The 15,495-nt window shown below is 39.9% G+C and overlaps 1 protein-coding gene across 2 annotated transcripts in view; it reads right to left on the reverse strand.

The window, feature by feature from the left end:
* Positions 1-15,495, reverse strand: part of CFAP54 (cilia and flagella associated protein 54) — a 303,497-nt gene that overhangs the window by 268,752 nt on the left and 19,250 nt on the right. For both annotated transcript variants that reach the window (XM_061204898.1, XM_061204897.1), the window contains exons 4-6: positions 12,908-13,079; positions 8,338-8,396; positions 295-438 (exon numbers count right to left, since the gene is read on the reverse strand). In XM_061204898.1, coding sequence (XP_061060881.1) covers positions 295-438; positions 8,338-8,396; positions 12,908-13,079 — 375 coding nt within the window. The remainder of the gene's footprint in view (positions 1-294; positions 439-8,337; positions 8,397-12,907; positions 13,080-15,495) is intronic.

Raw genomic sequence — 15,495 nt, forward strand, 5'->3', positions numbered from 1 at the left:
TACAAGAATACAATGAGGAAGGGAAGATATCAGAGATCTGATTCAGAAAAGGAGTAAAGACGGTAGAAGTGAATAGAGAATAAAGGGGGAAACAGAAAGTGAAGTGAGAGACCAACAGAATGGAGAAGTCAAGCAAATTTCTGCAAATAAAGCCTGGGACTTTTGTCTTTGCTTCACTGCAATTCTTTGGGTTTTGTTTGCTTGTTTGTTTTCCTGCTGCTCATCTAAAGAAAAAAATGCTGAATATGTTGTATTTTTAAATATTGGCATCCTCAGAGTTAAAAAGTAGCGTACCTCTCCATGAATACCAGCCTGGCAGTCATAGTAGCATTGGCAGACAGCGGTGTAAAGAGTAGCTCTCCAAGTCAAGTACCTGATGGACAGAAGTGGGACAGAGGATTCCATACATATACTGGCCCACAGGAGATATTCCAAGGCCTGAGACAGAAAAAGGGCACAATAGAATGTCTTTTCATTTTAAGCTAATAATGCCGATTTTCATTTAATATTATCAAATTATGAGTGGTGAGCCCAAGTTGCTGACTACTTAAACTAAAAATACCACAAATAATGAGTCAATTAAAAAAACAAGCATTTAAAAGTAAAAGAATAATTTCAAGAACTCAAAATCTCAAGTTACCCATTTTAGAATGTCTTCCTTCTTAGCTCCTAAAATCCTATGAACTCAGCTTATTTTTATTAACATTTATCAAGTATCAACAGTAGTCTAGGAGCTAATTCCAACAATGCAATTATTATTAGCTGGTCTCAAACCAATGTATTATTCTGAAAATAAACTGGCATAACAGGGTAGCGAAAAATAGAAAAGGCTTACAATCCGGGGCCTGTGATACTTAGTAGAAATGGTCCAGGATTAGAATCAAAAAGACCTGGGCTTCAGTTCCAATTTTAACACCTAGTATCTGTGTCATTTTACTCCTCCAGCCTTCAATTTTCTCATCTATAAAATGGGTATTTTAGCACATCACTGCAGTACTGTTATGGGAAGGTGATAATGTACATGACACACTAGGATGATTTTGTCTCAATGTAAGCCGCCCATAAATAATGCCTATTACCAGTGTAATTATTCCAAAGGTACAAACTGAAACAAAATTTTGGGGAAGTGTCACCATTGTTATTGGCCCATCTGTTGGAATATATGTAACAGCCTCTTGTGCTATTCTATCTATAGTTAAAGAACTTTTCCCCACAATTCCAGTGATAATCCTTTTTGGACATATTTTTCCCATAAAGCCCTGGGAAACACTATTTGAAACTGGGAAACACTATTTGACGATATGTATTCTGAAGTTAACTTTGTCAATATTTTCCTTTCTTTGAAAATATTCTAGGGACTTCCCTGGTGGCGCACTGGTTGAGAATCCGCCTGCCAATGCAGGGGACACGGGTTTGATCTCTGGTCTGGGAAGATCCCACATGCTGCGGAGCAACTAAGCCCATGTGCCATAACTACTGAGCCTGCGCTCTAGAGCCCACGAGCCACAACTACTGAGCCCGCATGCTGCAACTACTGAAGCCTACGCACCTATGCTCTGCAACAAGAGAGAAACCACCACAAATGAGAAGCCCGAGCACCGCAATGAAGAGTAGTTCCCCCTTGTCACAACTAGAGAAAGCCTGTGTGCAGCTACAAAGACCCAACGCAGCCAAAAAAAAAAAATATTCTAAAACCTCAAAGGGTAGCCAGGACATGGAAGCAACTTAAATGTCCATCAACAGAGGAATGGATAAAGAAGATGTGGTACATATATACAATGGAATATTAGTCAGCCATAAAAAAGAACAAAATAATGCCATTTGCTGCAACATGGATGGACCTAGAGATTGTCATACTGAGTGAAGTAAGTCAGACACAGAAAGACAAATATCATATGATATAGCTTATCTGTGGAACCTTTAAAAAAAGGGGTACAAATGAACTTATTTACAAAACAGAAGTAGAGTCATGAATGTAGAAAACAAAATTATGGTCAACAGTGGATAAGCGGGGGAGGGATAAATTGGGAGATTGGGACTGACATACACACACTACTATTTATAAAATAGATAACTAATAAGAACTTGCTGTATAGCCTACTCAATACTCTGTAATGGCCTATATGGGAAAAGAATCTAAAAAAAAAAGAGTGGATATGTGTATATGTGTAACTGATGCACTTTGCTGTATACCTGAAACTAATACAACATAGTAAATCAACTATACTCCAATAAAAATTTTAAAAAAATAAAATTTCAAATGGTAAATGGACTGTATTACCCTTCACTTGACTGAATATTAGAAGAAATTTGGTCTCTGCTCCACATATTGCTATTAGAACTATTACTGGGATGGAAGTAAGAATCTATGAGCAAAGTATCTCAGAATATCAAATTCTAAATTCTATCCACGGAAATATCAGCCTTAACAAAGCAGTCTCCCAGGATTATTGGGATACTTCCTCACTTGTCTCCTTATCTTCTTAAATACCCTGCTTCCTTATGCATATTCCTTACTCCACCAGAGTTATCCTTCTAAAATGCAAATTGAGTTGTGTCACTCCTGTGCTTTAAACATTCAATGGCTCCCTATTGCCTATATAATAAAGTTCAAACCCTTTACAGGGCATTTATTTTTTTTATTTTTTTAACATCTTTATTGGAGTATAATTGCTGTACAATGATGTGTGAGTTTCTGCTGTATAACAAAGTGAATCAGCTATACATATACATATATCCCCATATCTCCTCCCTCTTGCGTCTCCCTCCCACCCTCCCTATCCCACCCCTCTAGGTGGTCACAAAGCACCGAGCTGATCTCCCTGTGCTATGCGGTTGCTTCCTTTATAGGGCATTTAAACACCCTTCACAACCTGGTCCCTGCCTTCCCCCACCCCACCCCCATTACTCTTGACCTTGCATAGTATACTTAAAGCTGGTCCAAAATACTTTCCATTCCACAAAACATCTTAATGGTCCAAATATGCATCTCTGCTCACTCTGTTCTCTCCTTCCCCATAAGACTGAGCTGAAACTCTACCTCCACTATTAGCAGTGGTACTTGGACAATTAAACTCCACGAGCCTCAGGTTCTTCATCTGCTAAATAGGTATACCAGTAACTGTTTTATAGGATTGTTTCCATTAATACACGCTGAGTGCTTAGAACACAGTAAACACATACTAAGTGTTAGCTTTGCTAATGACAATGAAGACAAAGAAGGAGGAAGGGGGAGCATGGGGAAGATGGAGGAACAGGAAGAGGAGAAGGGGGGGGGAAGAGCAGGGGAAAGAGAACTAGCTGTTGAAGAGGACTCTTCTAACGTCCCTAAAGAGAAATGACCTTTGCTTCAGTTCTGTCTCTCCTGCAATTGTGCTATATGTATATACATGTGCATCTATACACTGTATATAATTTACATAGATTCTTACATACACATATATATGTCACATCCAATTGCATTAATATGCTCCTGTGTGTGATTCCAAAACCTTACTCTGATCTCTTTGAAAATAAGAACAGTGCCTTTTTTGTTATTATATCCCCAGCACCTAGAGCAGTGTCAGGTACCTAGCAGATATTCCCAAGTGCTATTAAATGAATTCACTGAACAACCCTAAAGTCAGCAGAAACAACCAAGGGAGAGTTAACAAGTAGTCTAGATTCTCAAGAAAATAATGATAATAAATTTGGACAACAGAAGAAAGCTCCTCTTCCAATAACAAATTCAGCCTTCAATAACTGAGGAAATAATTAAGGAAAAATAAGTCTATAGTCATCAAACCCAATGTGAAAAGGCAAATCATCAAAAAGGTCCAGGAGCTTCACATGTATAAAGCAAACCCATCAGACTGACAAAGCATTTAACAGTAAAAACAGATGAAACACTGGTAACATTCAGACCCTATTACCATCTTTGGAGCCCTCAAAGACAATGTGTATAACATGTGTGCAAGCAGCTCAGCGGACATCTAAAAGAAAAAAGAAGCCTGAAAAGCCAGAATTCTCCACCGTCTGGTCAATTTTGAGTCCAGGGGAAAGGGGGCTGTTGGAAGTAGAGCGGGGTTTGACACAGACTTGTAATATCCTTTGCTATCTGCTGGGAATGTAAGCTCATCCCACCAGAATGCAAGTTCACCTTAGGAAAGGGCCCTGTCTGTCTTGTTCACCACTGTATCCCCAGCCCCCAGAATTTTATCTGGCGTGTAGTAAACATGCAACAAATCTTTGCTGACTGACTGACCTTCATTGAAAAGTTTCAGTTCATGATGCTAAACATGGACCTACTTCAAGTAATCATAGGATCAAAGGGCTGAAAATCTATCTAATTTCATCCCCTCCCCAACATCACCAGCACCACCACCTGATGTCCCACACCTTCCCCGCCCATGACTTCCCACCTCCAGTAACAAGGAACATGCCACGTGGCATAAGAAGATAATTCTAAATATGAACTTCTTTAATCTGAAATGCAATCCACCTTGATACACCTCCGGTGCATTCATCCTAGTTATGCCTTCTGGAACAGCACAAGACCACTCAAAACTCAACTTGCAAATCACCGCCTTCCACAAATCTGAAAGCACCTATGCAGCCTGCCCTCTCCCACAGCTCTCTCTCCAGGACAAAGCTCCCCAAGCACTTCTATACCTCCCAGGACTGCACTTCCGTTTCCCATCATGGTTGGTCTTCCACGGCTTTGCTCCAGGTTGCCAAAGTCCCTTTAAAGTGTGTAACTAGACCGCAGTGAAAGAAAACTCCCCCTCCCTGGTTCTGGACACTATATCTCTACTAAGTTGGCCTGGGGTCGCTTCATTGCTCTTTTCGTTGCTGCTGCTGTCATTGTTTGCTGATTTTGCCACACAACTGATATGGAATTAACAGTCATCAAAACTCTTGAGTTCCTCGTATCTGCTGCACAGAAATCTTATTGTGGATTTTTACATTCAGGTTGTTGTATTTTGGGGGAGGTGGAATTAAACCATGTATAAATTTCCCCCCTTTATATCCAAGTCTTTCCAAAGCTCTCAGGATTCCTGGTATTAGAAATTTCACATTTCAAAGTAAAAATAGCATCAGTGAACAGCTGTTCACATGATATTTGGGTTTGGCCTCAGACTTAGCATCAAAGACCCTAAATCACAGATTTTAGTGCCAGAAGGGACCTTAAAAGTAACCTAATCTGACTCCAAGAGACTAAACTGCTTGTAAGTGACAGAACTGGGGCTGAAATTCAGGTCTCTGGATTCCCAGGTGCAGCAGGATTCTTCCCACTACATAGGGAAACTATGACAAAAAGGAGAAAAGCCATCATTCCACTTAGGGCTCTGAGAAACCATCATTCAGGTTTTAAAGATGAAATGCCATTTCCAAAAAAAAAAAAACAACCCTCTTAATTTGTAGCATTTTTTTCTTGCCCCTGAAAGAAAGAATTATGTCTATTAATAAAAAATTGATGATTTCAGCAGGACTATTGTCTTCATTTTAAAAAAAAAAAAAAAAGCAACTTTGAAAAACCATATTATAGGAGCCTAGCAAAAGCATGGTTCAGGTGTCAAGTAGGAAAAACACACACACAATTAATCAGCTGAGCCACAGGATGGCACTGCAGCGTCACTTATATCAACTCATACCCTTTGAGGGAAAACACTGAGAAGCATTTCAAAGTCTGGACTTGAAGTTTATGTAACGGTATGTGGACTGATCTGACAACCACTGTTCAAGCCACACACTTTACCAAACTATTTCAGTTTTATAGTAAAGGGAAACAGAAATCAACATTTTCTTAGAATGAACAGATTCTACTGAATTCTTTAATGTTTGCTGAGTACAATACTACGTTGTAAATGCCTCAGAAGAAACTACAGCATTTACCATAAAGGAAAGCAAACTGTCTTATGTCTTTAGGGAAAGAGGCTTAGAGAACTGCCCTCCCTCCATTTGCTAAGCTTATGCTGGTGACCTGCCTCAGCACAAAAGTGCTTCCCATTCGGGGAAAAGCCCTGGCCAGTCTTGGTCTTCAGGATGCCTTCAGTCATGTCAGAAAATATTTCAACATTATATCAGGAGCTCCCACACAACTCCTCCATTTGCCGAGATGAACCAAAATAGGGTGGGTCATGGGATATGCCAACAGACACGCCTTATTCTAATGGTGCCGAGAGGCAGTACAGGGTGGCATTGGCTCTGGCCTCCGCTACATCTCTAACTAGATGTGTGACCTTGAGCGAATTAACTTTCTAAGCCTCAGCTTCCTCGTCTATAAGATAAAGGTAATGATGGCACCTTCTCAAAGTGCTGGTGTGAGGATTAAATGAGATAATATGTGAAAGTGCTTAGAAGCATACCTTAGAGATGATAAGCATTCATTCAACAAAGGACAGTGATGGTGGTGGTGCCCACCTCATAAGACTATTATGGCATTATTGTGTATGCAAAGCCCTTCACACAGTACCTAACACAGAGTAGGGATTCAATAATAATAACAAATGGTAATCATAATTCCCAGCTCCTATAGGAATAGGACTTTAGATTGCTCTGGGGTGACACCAAGAAAAGCCTAAGGATTCCACATCGTTACTCCTTCTGTCTTTTGCTATAACAGACTTGAACTCTAAAGTAGCTACAGAATCAGGAGGATCCAGAAGTGGCTGGACTGCCAAGGGCTTGTCCCCATTAAATGGACCTATCGAGTCCATTTATAGTCTCAGCTCAGGAACCAACTCGTCAGCTGAGGGTTTGTGAATTTCAGGGTGAAAATTAATTTCCTTGAAACTTATTATACTGAACAAACTGAAAGAATTTCATCCTGATCTGAAAGTGCCAACTGTACAGCCACCCACCACCCCCAAATTCTTGCATTCCTCACTCCCCCCACTCCCATCCCACAAGATTGGGACTATAGAACGATCCTCCTTCAGGCCTTCCTTATTTTGTCAGAGAGAAACTCAAGTTATATGAGGGGGAGAGAAGATGTCTTACAAAGGGTATAAATAAGAAATTATTCTAAGATGACTATCATGTTAAATTAAAATTCTCTCAGCATTAACAAGTACAAACATTAACAGTTAAATGTTGGCACAGACATCTCTGCCCTTCAAAGTTTTGCCAGACAAATGCTATAAGCAGACCAAACTGTGATGGCTCCATGGAGCAGTATTTGTTGCTACAGCAAGTGCAACAGGAGATTGCAAATTTTTAGGAAATCATCTGGAACTGGATAGAGAATCATTGGAATAGTCTGTAGGCCAAATTTACATTATACACGGGACAGTCTCCCCTCATTTTAATTCACACTCAAAAAGCTGGCAGAGAGTTTGTTCAAGTCACTGTCAGTAATAGGGCTTTTAAATGCAAGGAACGAAACAGAGAGAGAACACCCAATTAATGTTATCCATTAAGCATGCAAATATCTTTGCTTCTATCTATTTTTTAAGCATTGTCAACTTTTAAGATACTTGGCTGTGTTTTGAGGAAATAAGGAAAAAATATCTGTCCCGAGCGTTAGAATATTCAGAGCAAGGTTTTGCATGCAATAGAGAAGACTAAAGTAGTAGTGTTGCAAATGCCAGAAAGAACTCAAGCATGGTCTCAAGAAGAGTATATTTTTCCTTCTTGGTCTACATTCCAATGACTAGACAGTGAACGCAGGGAATAAATATGTCTCCTGCAGACAGAAGTGCTACCAACATGGTAAGGAAGTCAACAGAAGTGTCAGCCACTTCCTCAAGCTAAAACTAAGCGGTGAGTACTGGTCAGTGAGAATCTTACTGTAAGACAAAGTCAGCTCATAACTGGGACAGAGTTTAGGAGTTTGTTCACCCAACTAGTATCTGGACCATAAGTACAGTCCAGCTCTTCAAGCAAAATGCAGTCCAAGTTCCATAACAAGACATAAACAGGCTAACCATAGTTTATCATCCAAACCAGCACATTTTTAAAAGTGAAAGTAGGCACTATTAATAATTACTCCAGGACAACAGGCATAAAACAGGACTGTCTTGGGCAAGCTAGAATGGATGACCACCCTACCTAGAGATATAGTTATCAGATGGATGTTCAGTAACATATTGACAAGTTATGACTAATTTGAGAGACTGAAGGACACTGGAGAAATACCTATCAATTTTAGAAATTCTTTCTTCTCATTAATACTTTATTGTCTACATTTTTACATGATCATATTAAAGGAAAACTAAAAACAGTAAACCTATGTAAATTCACTAAATTTTGTTATATAATTCACAAATTTTCTTTGTTTAGCATGCAATGCTAACAAAAGTCTTAAGAAAGCCAGGAATTACAGGGGAAGATATTTTGTGTCAGTAAATTCCATACCTTAGAAGAGTGACCTATGATCATCAGTTTTCTGCAAATGGTGTAAATGTAAATGGTACCTAGATGGAGAAAAAGATTAACATGTTTTACAGTCAAATGATGAAATTTTACATTCCAATTTCTGCAGTTTAAGTTGGTAGTTCCCGAAACAAGTGATTTTCTCATGAGAAAACCTGATAATGGCCAGAGAATTATAATTATTATAAACTTTTTTGTAACTTGTAGCCAAATTATTGAAAGAACTAATATGACCATATTTTAAGTATGTTGACACAGGAATCTTTTAGTCTCATTTTAAAGGCAGTTTAAGTTTTGAAATATATTGAACAAAAGAGTATTTTAGTAGCATAATTTATGTACTTTGTGGTTTTATTAATTCATATAAAATGTTATGGGTTCCCATGGTTTCCTCACAGTTGAAAAACTGAAGATTTATCTCCAAATAAGACTAGAATACACATTTAATCAGATGGCACACAATACGCAAAAAGGAAACTCATAATTTAAAACTCATAATGCATAATAGGTTGTATTATATTCATTCACTGTCTCATATAATATGTATCCCATTATTAAGGTACGTCCCATAAGCACTCTAATGAAAAACGCCATTTCCAACTCCTATTTAAGATCATTCAAGTATGATTTTTTTTTTTAAATCAAGCCATTAATTAAATGAGGATAGAAGACTCATCTGATGGCAGCATTTGGAGGACGAGTGGGGAATGACATCACCATATATCCTTCTGTATACAAAGGACATTATTGGGCTATAAACATAACCCAAAAGACAGTATAATACCATGCTTTAAAAAGGCGTGTAATTATAATGACAAGCAATCTAAATATTTTCTATAAAATATCTGATCTAAAATTCATAACCACCAAAATTCAACAATTCCAAATCCTATGTTCACGTTTAAACTTTAAAAGCTTCTGAGAAAACAGCATCTGCTCCAAAACACACATCCCTTGATTAAAATACATCTACAAGCATAATAAACATTACACAAATCAGTGACCAAAAAGTATCGAATAGAATCTTAAACACTTAAAGTACCAGAAAGTTCACAGAGAATACAAGTCCCCCACAGTCTTAGTGTGCCTGCTCCCATGACAGAGAGTTGTTTATCTCATGTAAGATCCACTGGGGGAAAAAACCACTCAGCTAGTAAGAGCTCAAGCTCCGCATTCTCATCTCGACTTGGCTTTGTTGACCCGACTGTATAACTGGTTTTAGGGGAAAAAAAAAAAAGTCACCAAGTAAGGATATGCATAGGAAACACATGACTCTCCACAAAACACGTGATTCAGGTGCAAGCCAGAAGCCCAGACAAACATTCAGCAATGGGAGCTGCGGGATTTCAGAAAGCCCCGGGAGACCGCCCTCAAGAATAACAAGGGCCCTCTGTGTTTCAAAGATGTGCCTTTAACCTTTGCAGCCCTAGTGCATCCTGACTATAACTGAATCCTCCTCTGATGGTTCAGGATCTTGGCATGGCTCACAGATTCCACGGCAGGAGCCCGATGGAGAGAGTACAGGGTACAAAACGGAGCACAGACTAAATCTTTACGTTCTCAGGCTATCTTTGGAAGTTTGTTTAATTTTTAACCAAATCCCTAATACGGAGTTTACTGCCTTGTCATATGACTCTTTTTCATCTAAGATAGCCACCACCAAAATAATCTTGACTATTTGAGGGTTCAAATGAGTTGGGTTCAGGTTAGTTGAGATGTCAGATGTTATCCAACATTCATTTACCCAGTTAGATTTTGTGAAAGAACCAAGATTGGTTAAATATCTTAAAAACAAGGGTGTGTGTGTATAATAGCCAATTAAAAGAGGGTTAACGTCTAACTGGAAAGGTCAAATGTATTTTGAGAAATTGACTGCAGGTCAATTTATTTTTTCATGACTTAAATTCCAAAGTTTTAAAACTACAAGCTCTTTGCATTTGTTAATCTCCCAGTTGGAATGCCCTTCCCCCAAACACCCAGATGTCTCAGTCAGGTGTTTACTCAAACAGCATCTCATCTCAGGTGAGGCCTACCCCGGCCATTCCACTTAAAACTGCAGCCCGGGACTTCCCTGGTGGGGCAGTGGTTAAGAATCCGCCTGCCAATGCAGGGGACATCGGTTCGAGCCCTGGTCTGGGAAGATCCTACATGCTGCGGAGCAACTAAGCCCGTGCACCACAACTACTGAGCCTGCGCTCTAGAGCCCGCGAGCCACAACTACTGAGCCCGCGTGCCACAACTACTGAAGCCCATGTGCCTAGAGCCTGTGCTCCATGACAAGAGAAGCCACTGCAATGAGAAGCCCGCGCACCACCACGAAGAGCAGCCCCCGCTCGTCTCAACTAGAGAAAGCCTGTGCGCAGCAACGAAGACCCAATGCAGCCAAAAAAATTAAAATAAAATAAATAAATAAATACATCTTTAAAAAAAAAATAAAATAAAATTGCAGCCCAGCCAGTGCTCTCCCTAACCCCTTTCTCGGCTTTATTTTCCTCCATAGCACTCATCACCATCTGATACATCATTTAGTTTTGATTTGTTTATCACCTCCCTGAAGCATTATGTAAGCATGAGAACAGGGTTTCTGTCTGTCGTCCACTCCTGTATCCCTAGCATCTAGAACAATGCCTGGCACTTAATAAGTTTGAGATGAATTAAATAAAACAGGAACAGCAGTTAATGACACTAAGTATATGTACCTCCCACAATCCAGGAACCTCACTCCTGGGCATAGGTCCCAGAAAACTCTCACACAGGTCTATAAAAGGACAGAGGCGAGGATATTCACTGCAGAATTATTTGTGCAGTTAGAGAGGCAGGGCAAACCAGGTGGCCATCCCTACGGGTGCATAGGTATCTGCCAAACACAATTCAGCAGGCAGAGTTAACAAACTAGGTTTACATATAGCAACACGGCTAGATTCTAAAACCATAGTGCTGAGCTGAAAAATATTTAGGAAACAGGATAAAATCTAGAACACGATGTCATATGTATAAGGAAAAAGCACACACCAGAAAAAGGATGTAGAAGATACAGAAATCGTTCAATCTTTTTTTTTTAAGAATATTGGGGGGTTCTGTGTGTGATCTGAAAAGGGTTTCAGACAGGGAGTCATGCTGCATCATTTCCACCTTTCAAGCAAAGCCTGACTGCAGGGCCCAACCCTCAGGCCTCTCACTCCTTCTTGAGCACAGAAGCTCTGCTCCTGCTCAATCCCTGCCAAGATGTGTGAGCAATTCAGGTGGAGAGATGGCCGTGGCAACTCTGAGGATGAGGAGGCACAAAAGCTTAACAATCACTGGACTGAAAAATGTCTTCCAGAGTCAGCCTCATCTCTGGTAGCAAATGTAAGGTCTAATTACAATCAAAATGTCAAAAATATTATTTGGGGAGAGCAAGGAAGGCAAAGGCTAGGAAATGTACTGTCAGTTGCCATGGATGAGAGAAAATCCAATATGTTTTTTTCCAAGTTATTTTGCCCTGGTCTTAGGCACACAGAACACACTGTTATTATTTTTCTTTTAGGAATATGTTATCCAGAAAACAATACTGTAGGCGACTCATCAGGCGACTCATCGTAACTTCAAATTGTAACTTTAAAGAGAATTTTAGTTGAATTTAAATTGTAAGTCTTAAAAGGAAAAAACAAATGCTACATTTTGATAGATAAGATTCATTTCATGAGACATATATAATGCGTATACATGTATATATGTGTATCTGTACAATGCATATATATGTATGTAAATACACTATACACATACATACATGCACGTTCTCAGAGCTCCTCACTCAAAAACAAGTAGGAGGAGAAGGTTGATGCATAGGAAGCCCTGGTCATTGGCCAAAGTATTCGTGGAGAGGACCAATAAATGGATGATGCTTAGAAACAATCTAACCTGTCCTCCGATCCTTCCCCATTTATATTTACTTACTAACTGTGGTCCCTATTTTGTATATATGTGAAACTGATTATCTCCACAGCCTCTGACCCTCCCTTGAGCAGAAAACCCACAGACATGCTGTATAAGTCCCTGCTCATAAGGACAAACTGAAATGTAATAAAAATGTAAAAAAGCCCACAAGTATCCTATTAGGAAATAACACCTTCATTGGAGTATAATTGCTTTACAATGGTGTGTTAGTTTCTGCTTTATAACAAAGTGAATCAGTTATACATATACATATGTCCCCATATCTCTTCCCTCTTGCATCTCCCTCCCTCCCACCCTCCCCATCCCACCCCTCTAGGTGGTCACAAAGCACTGAGCTGATCTCCCTGTGCTATGTGGCTGCTTCCCACTAGCTATCTATTTTACGTTTGGTAGTGTATATATGTCCATGTCACTCTCTCACTTTGTCCCAGCTTACCCTTCCCCCTCCCCGTATCCTCAAGTCCATTCTCTAGTAGGTCTGCATCTTTATTCCCATCTTGCCCCTAGGAGGAAATGAACATGTTTTAAATCACAAGGTAATCAAGTCACCATCAAACTTAGTACTTAAATACCTTTCTGAAAGACACAATGAAAAATAAAAGACACTGACATATACCATTGAATATAATCCAGCAAAGTTGCTCCTGTGGCAAAGCCACCTGCATGATGAGCCTTAAGGAGGACAAGATATGCAGACACCGGGCCACAGATTCTTTATTCTGCAGGTTCATGTCACTGTCACAGACCAGCTGATAGTTGCAAATACTTCTGCCACTTAAAGCATGAAACTGAAACACATGAGGAAAAGAAAAAGAATATAAATAACGTTTATGCAACTTAGGAAAGCACTTCTTAAAATGTACAAAACTAAAATGGAAATGATTCTTCTTAATTGATTCAATAAATTAGTAGAGGTCAGTAGACTGAATATTTATGTCCTCCCAAAATTTATATGTTGCAACCTCGCCGTCTGCCATATGGGGACACAGGGGGAAGCAGGCCCTCACCAGACACTGAATCTTCCAGCACCCTGATCCTGCATTTCCCAGTCTCCAGAACTGTGAGCAATAAATGTTGTTTAAGCCATCCAATCTCTGGATTTTTGTTATAGCAGCCTTATTGGACTAACATATGGAAAGAAACATGGTAAAATAGGTTTCTTCAAAGCATTCATTTAGTTAAGATCACCTTTCCTTAGTCAAAAAAATTTTCAAAAGCAAAAAAAAAAGTACAAAATCCTACTTCCAAGAATATAGAATTGAATCAATTTTTGTAAAGCCCCACAATGGCATGTTAACATATTAATTCAGATGTAATTATTACCATTTACACAATTCCTTCAGCAAATGTTTGTTGACCACCTCTGTTTGCCACACTCTAAGCAGCCGGGAGTCAAAGATGAGGAAGACAAGGCTCTTGACAGAGGGAAAAGCATTCCAGGCACACACAGTGTTAGGGATGCTTGAGGTGCTTGCTGTGGTCACTGATTTGAAAGTCTTTTTTAAAGTTGGATGAGGAGGTTTAAGATAAATTAGGCTGTAGAGGTGGTCCACCGTCAGAACATGGAGAGCTTCCACACCATTGCAAGGAATATGGACTACGGCTAAACGGCAAATCCAAAGAGCAATGGAGTACAATTATTTGATTTACACTTTAGAAATTAATTCTGACAAAAGTGTGAAAGATGCAAAGCAGACGGAGGACAAAGCTACATGCAGGAGCTAGGAGAGATCAAAGGCCTCTGAGGCTCTCCTGAGAAAAAAGAGCCCTGAAATGGAGTTCTGCAACGGAGGGGATAAAAAGAATGGGAAGATTTAAGCCTTGCCTGAGGCAATGGGGTTTAGTGACCAATCAGAAGTGGGAGGTAAGAGTCCTCTCCCTGGGATCTGACCTCCGAAGCCCCCACCCGCCCTGCTGGGTGAGCAGACAAGCCTCTCAGCCTGTTGTGTGCTCAGGGTCTTGGTGCTCTGGCCGGGTGTCAGGCCTGAGCCTCTGAGGCGGGAGAGCCAAGTTCAGGACATTGGTCCACCAGAGACCTCCCAGCCTCACGTAATAACAAACGGTGTGAAAGCTCTCTCAGAGATCTCCATCTCAACACTAAGACGCAGCTCCACTCAATGACCAGCAAGCTACAGTGCTGGACACCTCATGGCAAACAACTAGCAAGACAGGAACACAACCCCACCCATTAGGAGAGGCTGCCTAAAATCATAACAAGGTCACAGACACCCCCAAAACACACCACCGGATGTGGTCCTGCCCACCAGAAAGACAAGATCCAGCCTCATCCACCAGAACACAGGCACCAGGAAGCCTACACAACCCACTGAACCAACCTTACCCACTGGGGGCAGACACCAAAAACAATGGGAACTACGAACCTGCAGCCTGAGAAAAGGAGACCCCAAACACAGTAAGTTAAGCAAAACAAGAAGACAGAGAAATACCCAGCAGATGAAGGAGCAAGGTAAAAACCCACCAGACCAAACAAATGAAGAGGAAATAGGCAGCCTACCTGAAAAAGAATTCAGAGTAATGACAGTAAAGATGATCCAAAATCTTGGAAACAGAATGGAGAAAATACAAGAAACGTTTAACAAGGACCCAGAAGAACTAAAGAGCAAACAAACAATGATGAACAACACAATAAATGAAATTAAAAATTCTCTAGAAGGAATCAATAGCAGAACAACTGAGGCAGAAGAACGGATAAGTGATCTGGAAGATAAAATAGTGGAAATAACTACCGCAGACCAGAATAAAGAAAAAAGAATGAAAAGAATTGAGAACAGGCTCAGAGACCTCTGTGACAACATTAAACGCACCAACATTTGAATTATACAGGTCCCAGAAAAAGAAGAGAAAAAGAAAGGGACTGAGAAAATATTTGAAGAGATTACAGTTGAAAACTTCCCTAATATGGGAAAGGAAATAGTCAAACAAGTCCAGGAAGCACAGAGAGTGCCATACAGGATAAATCCAAGGAGAAACACACCAAGACACATATTAATCAAACTATCAACAATTAAATACAAAGAAAAAATATTAAAAGCAGCAAGGGAAAAGCAACAAATAACATACAAGGGAATCCCCATAAGGTTAATAGCTGATCTTTCAGCAGAAACTCTGCAAGCCAGAAGGGAGTGGCAGGACATATTTAAAGTGATGAAAGGGAAAAACCTACAACCAAGATTACTCTACCCA

The sequence above is a fragment of the Eubalaena glacialis genome, chromosome 11, assembly GCF_028564815.1.
Source record: "Eubalaena glacialis isolate mEubGla1 chromosome 11, mEubGla1.1.hap2.+ XY, whole genome shotgun sequence".
Lineage (NCBI taxonomy): Eukaryota > Metazoa > Chordata > Mammalia > Artiodactyla > Balaenidae > Eubalaena > Eubalaena glacialis.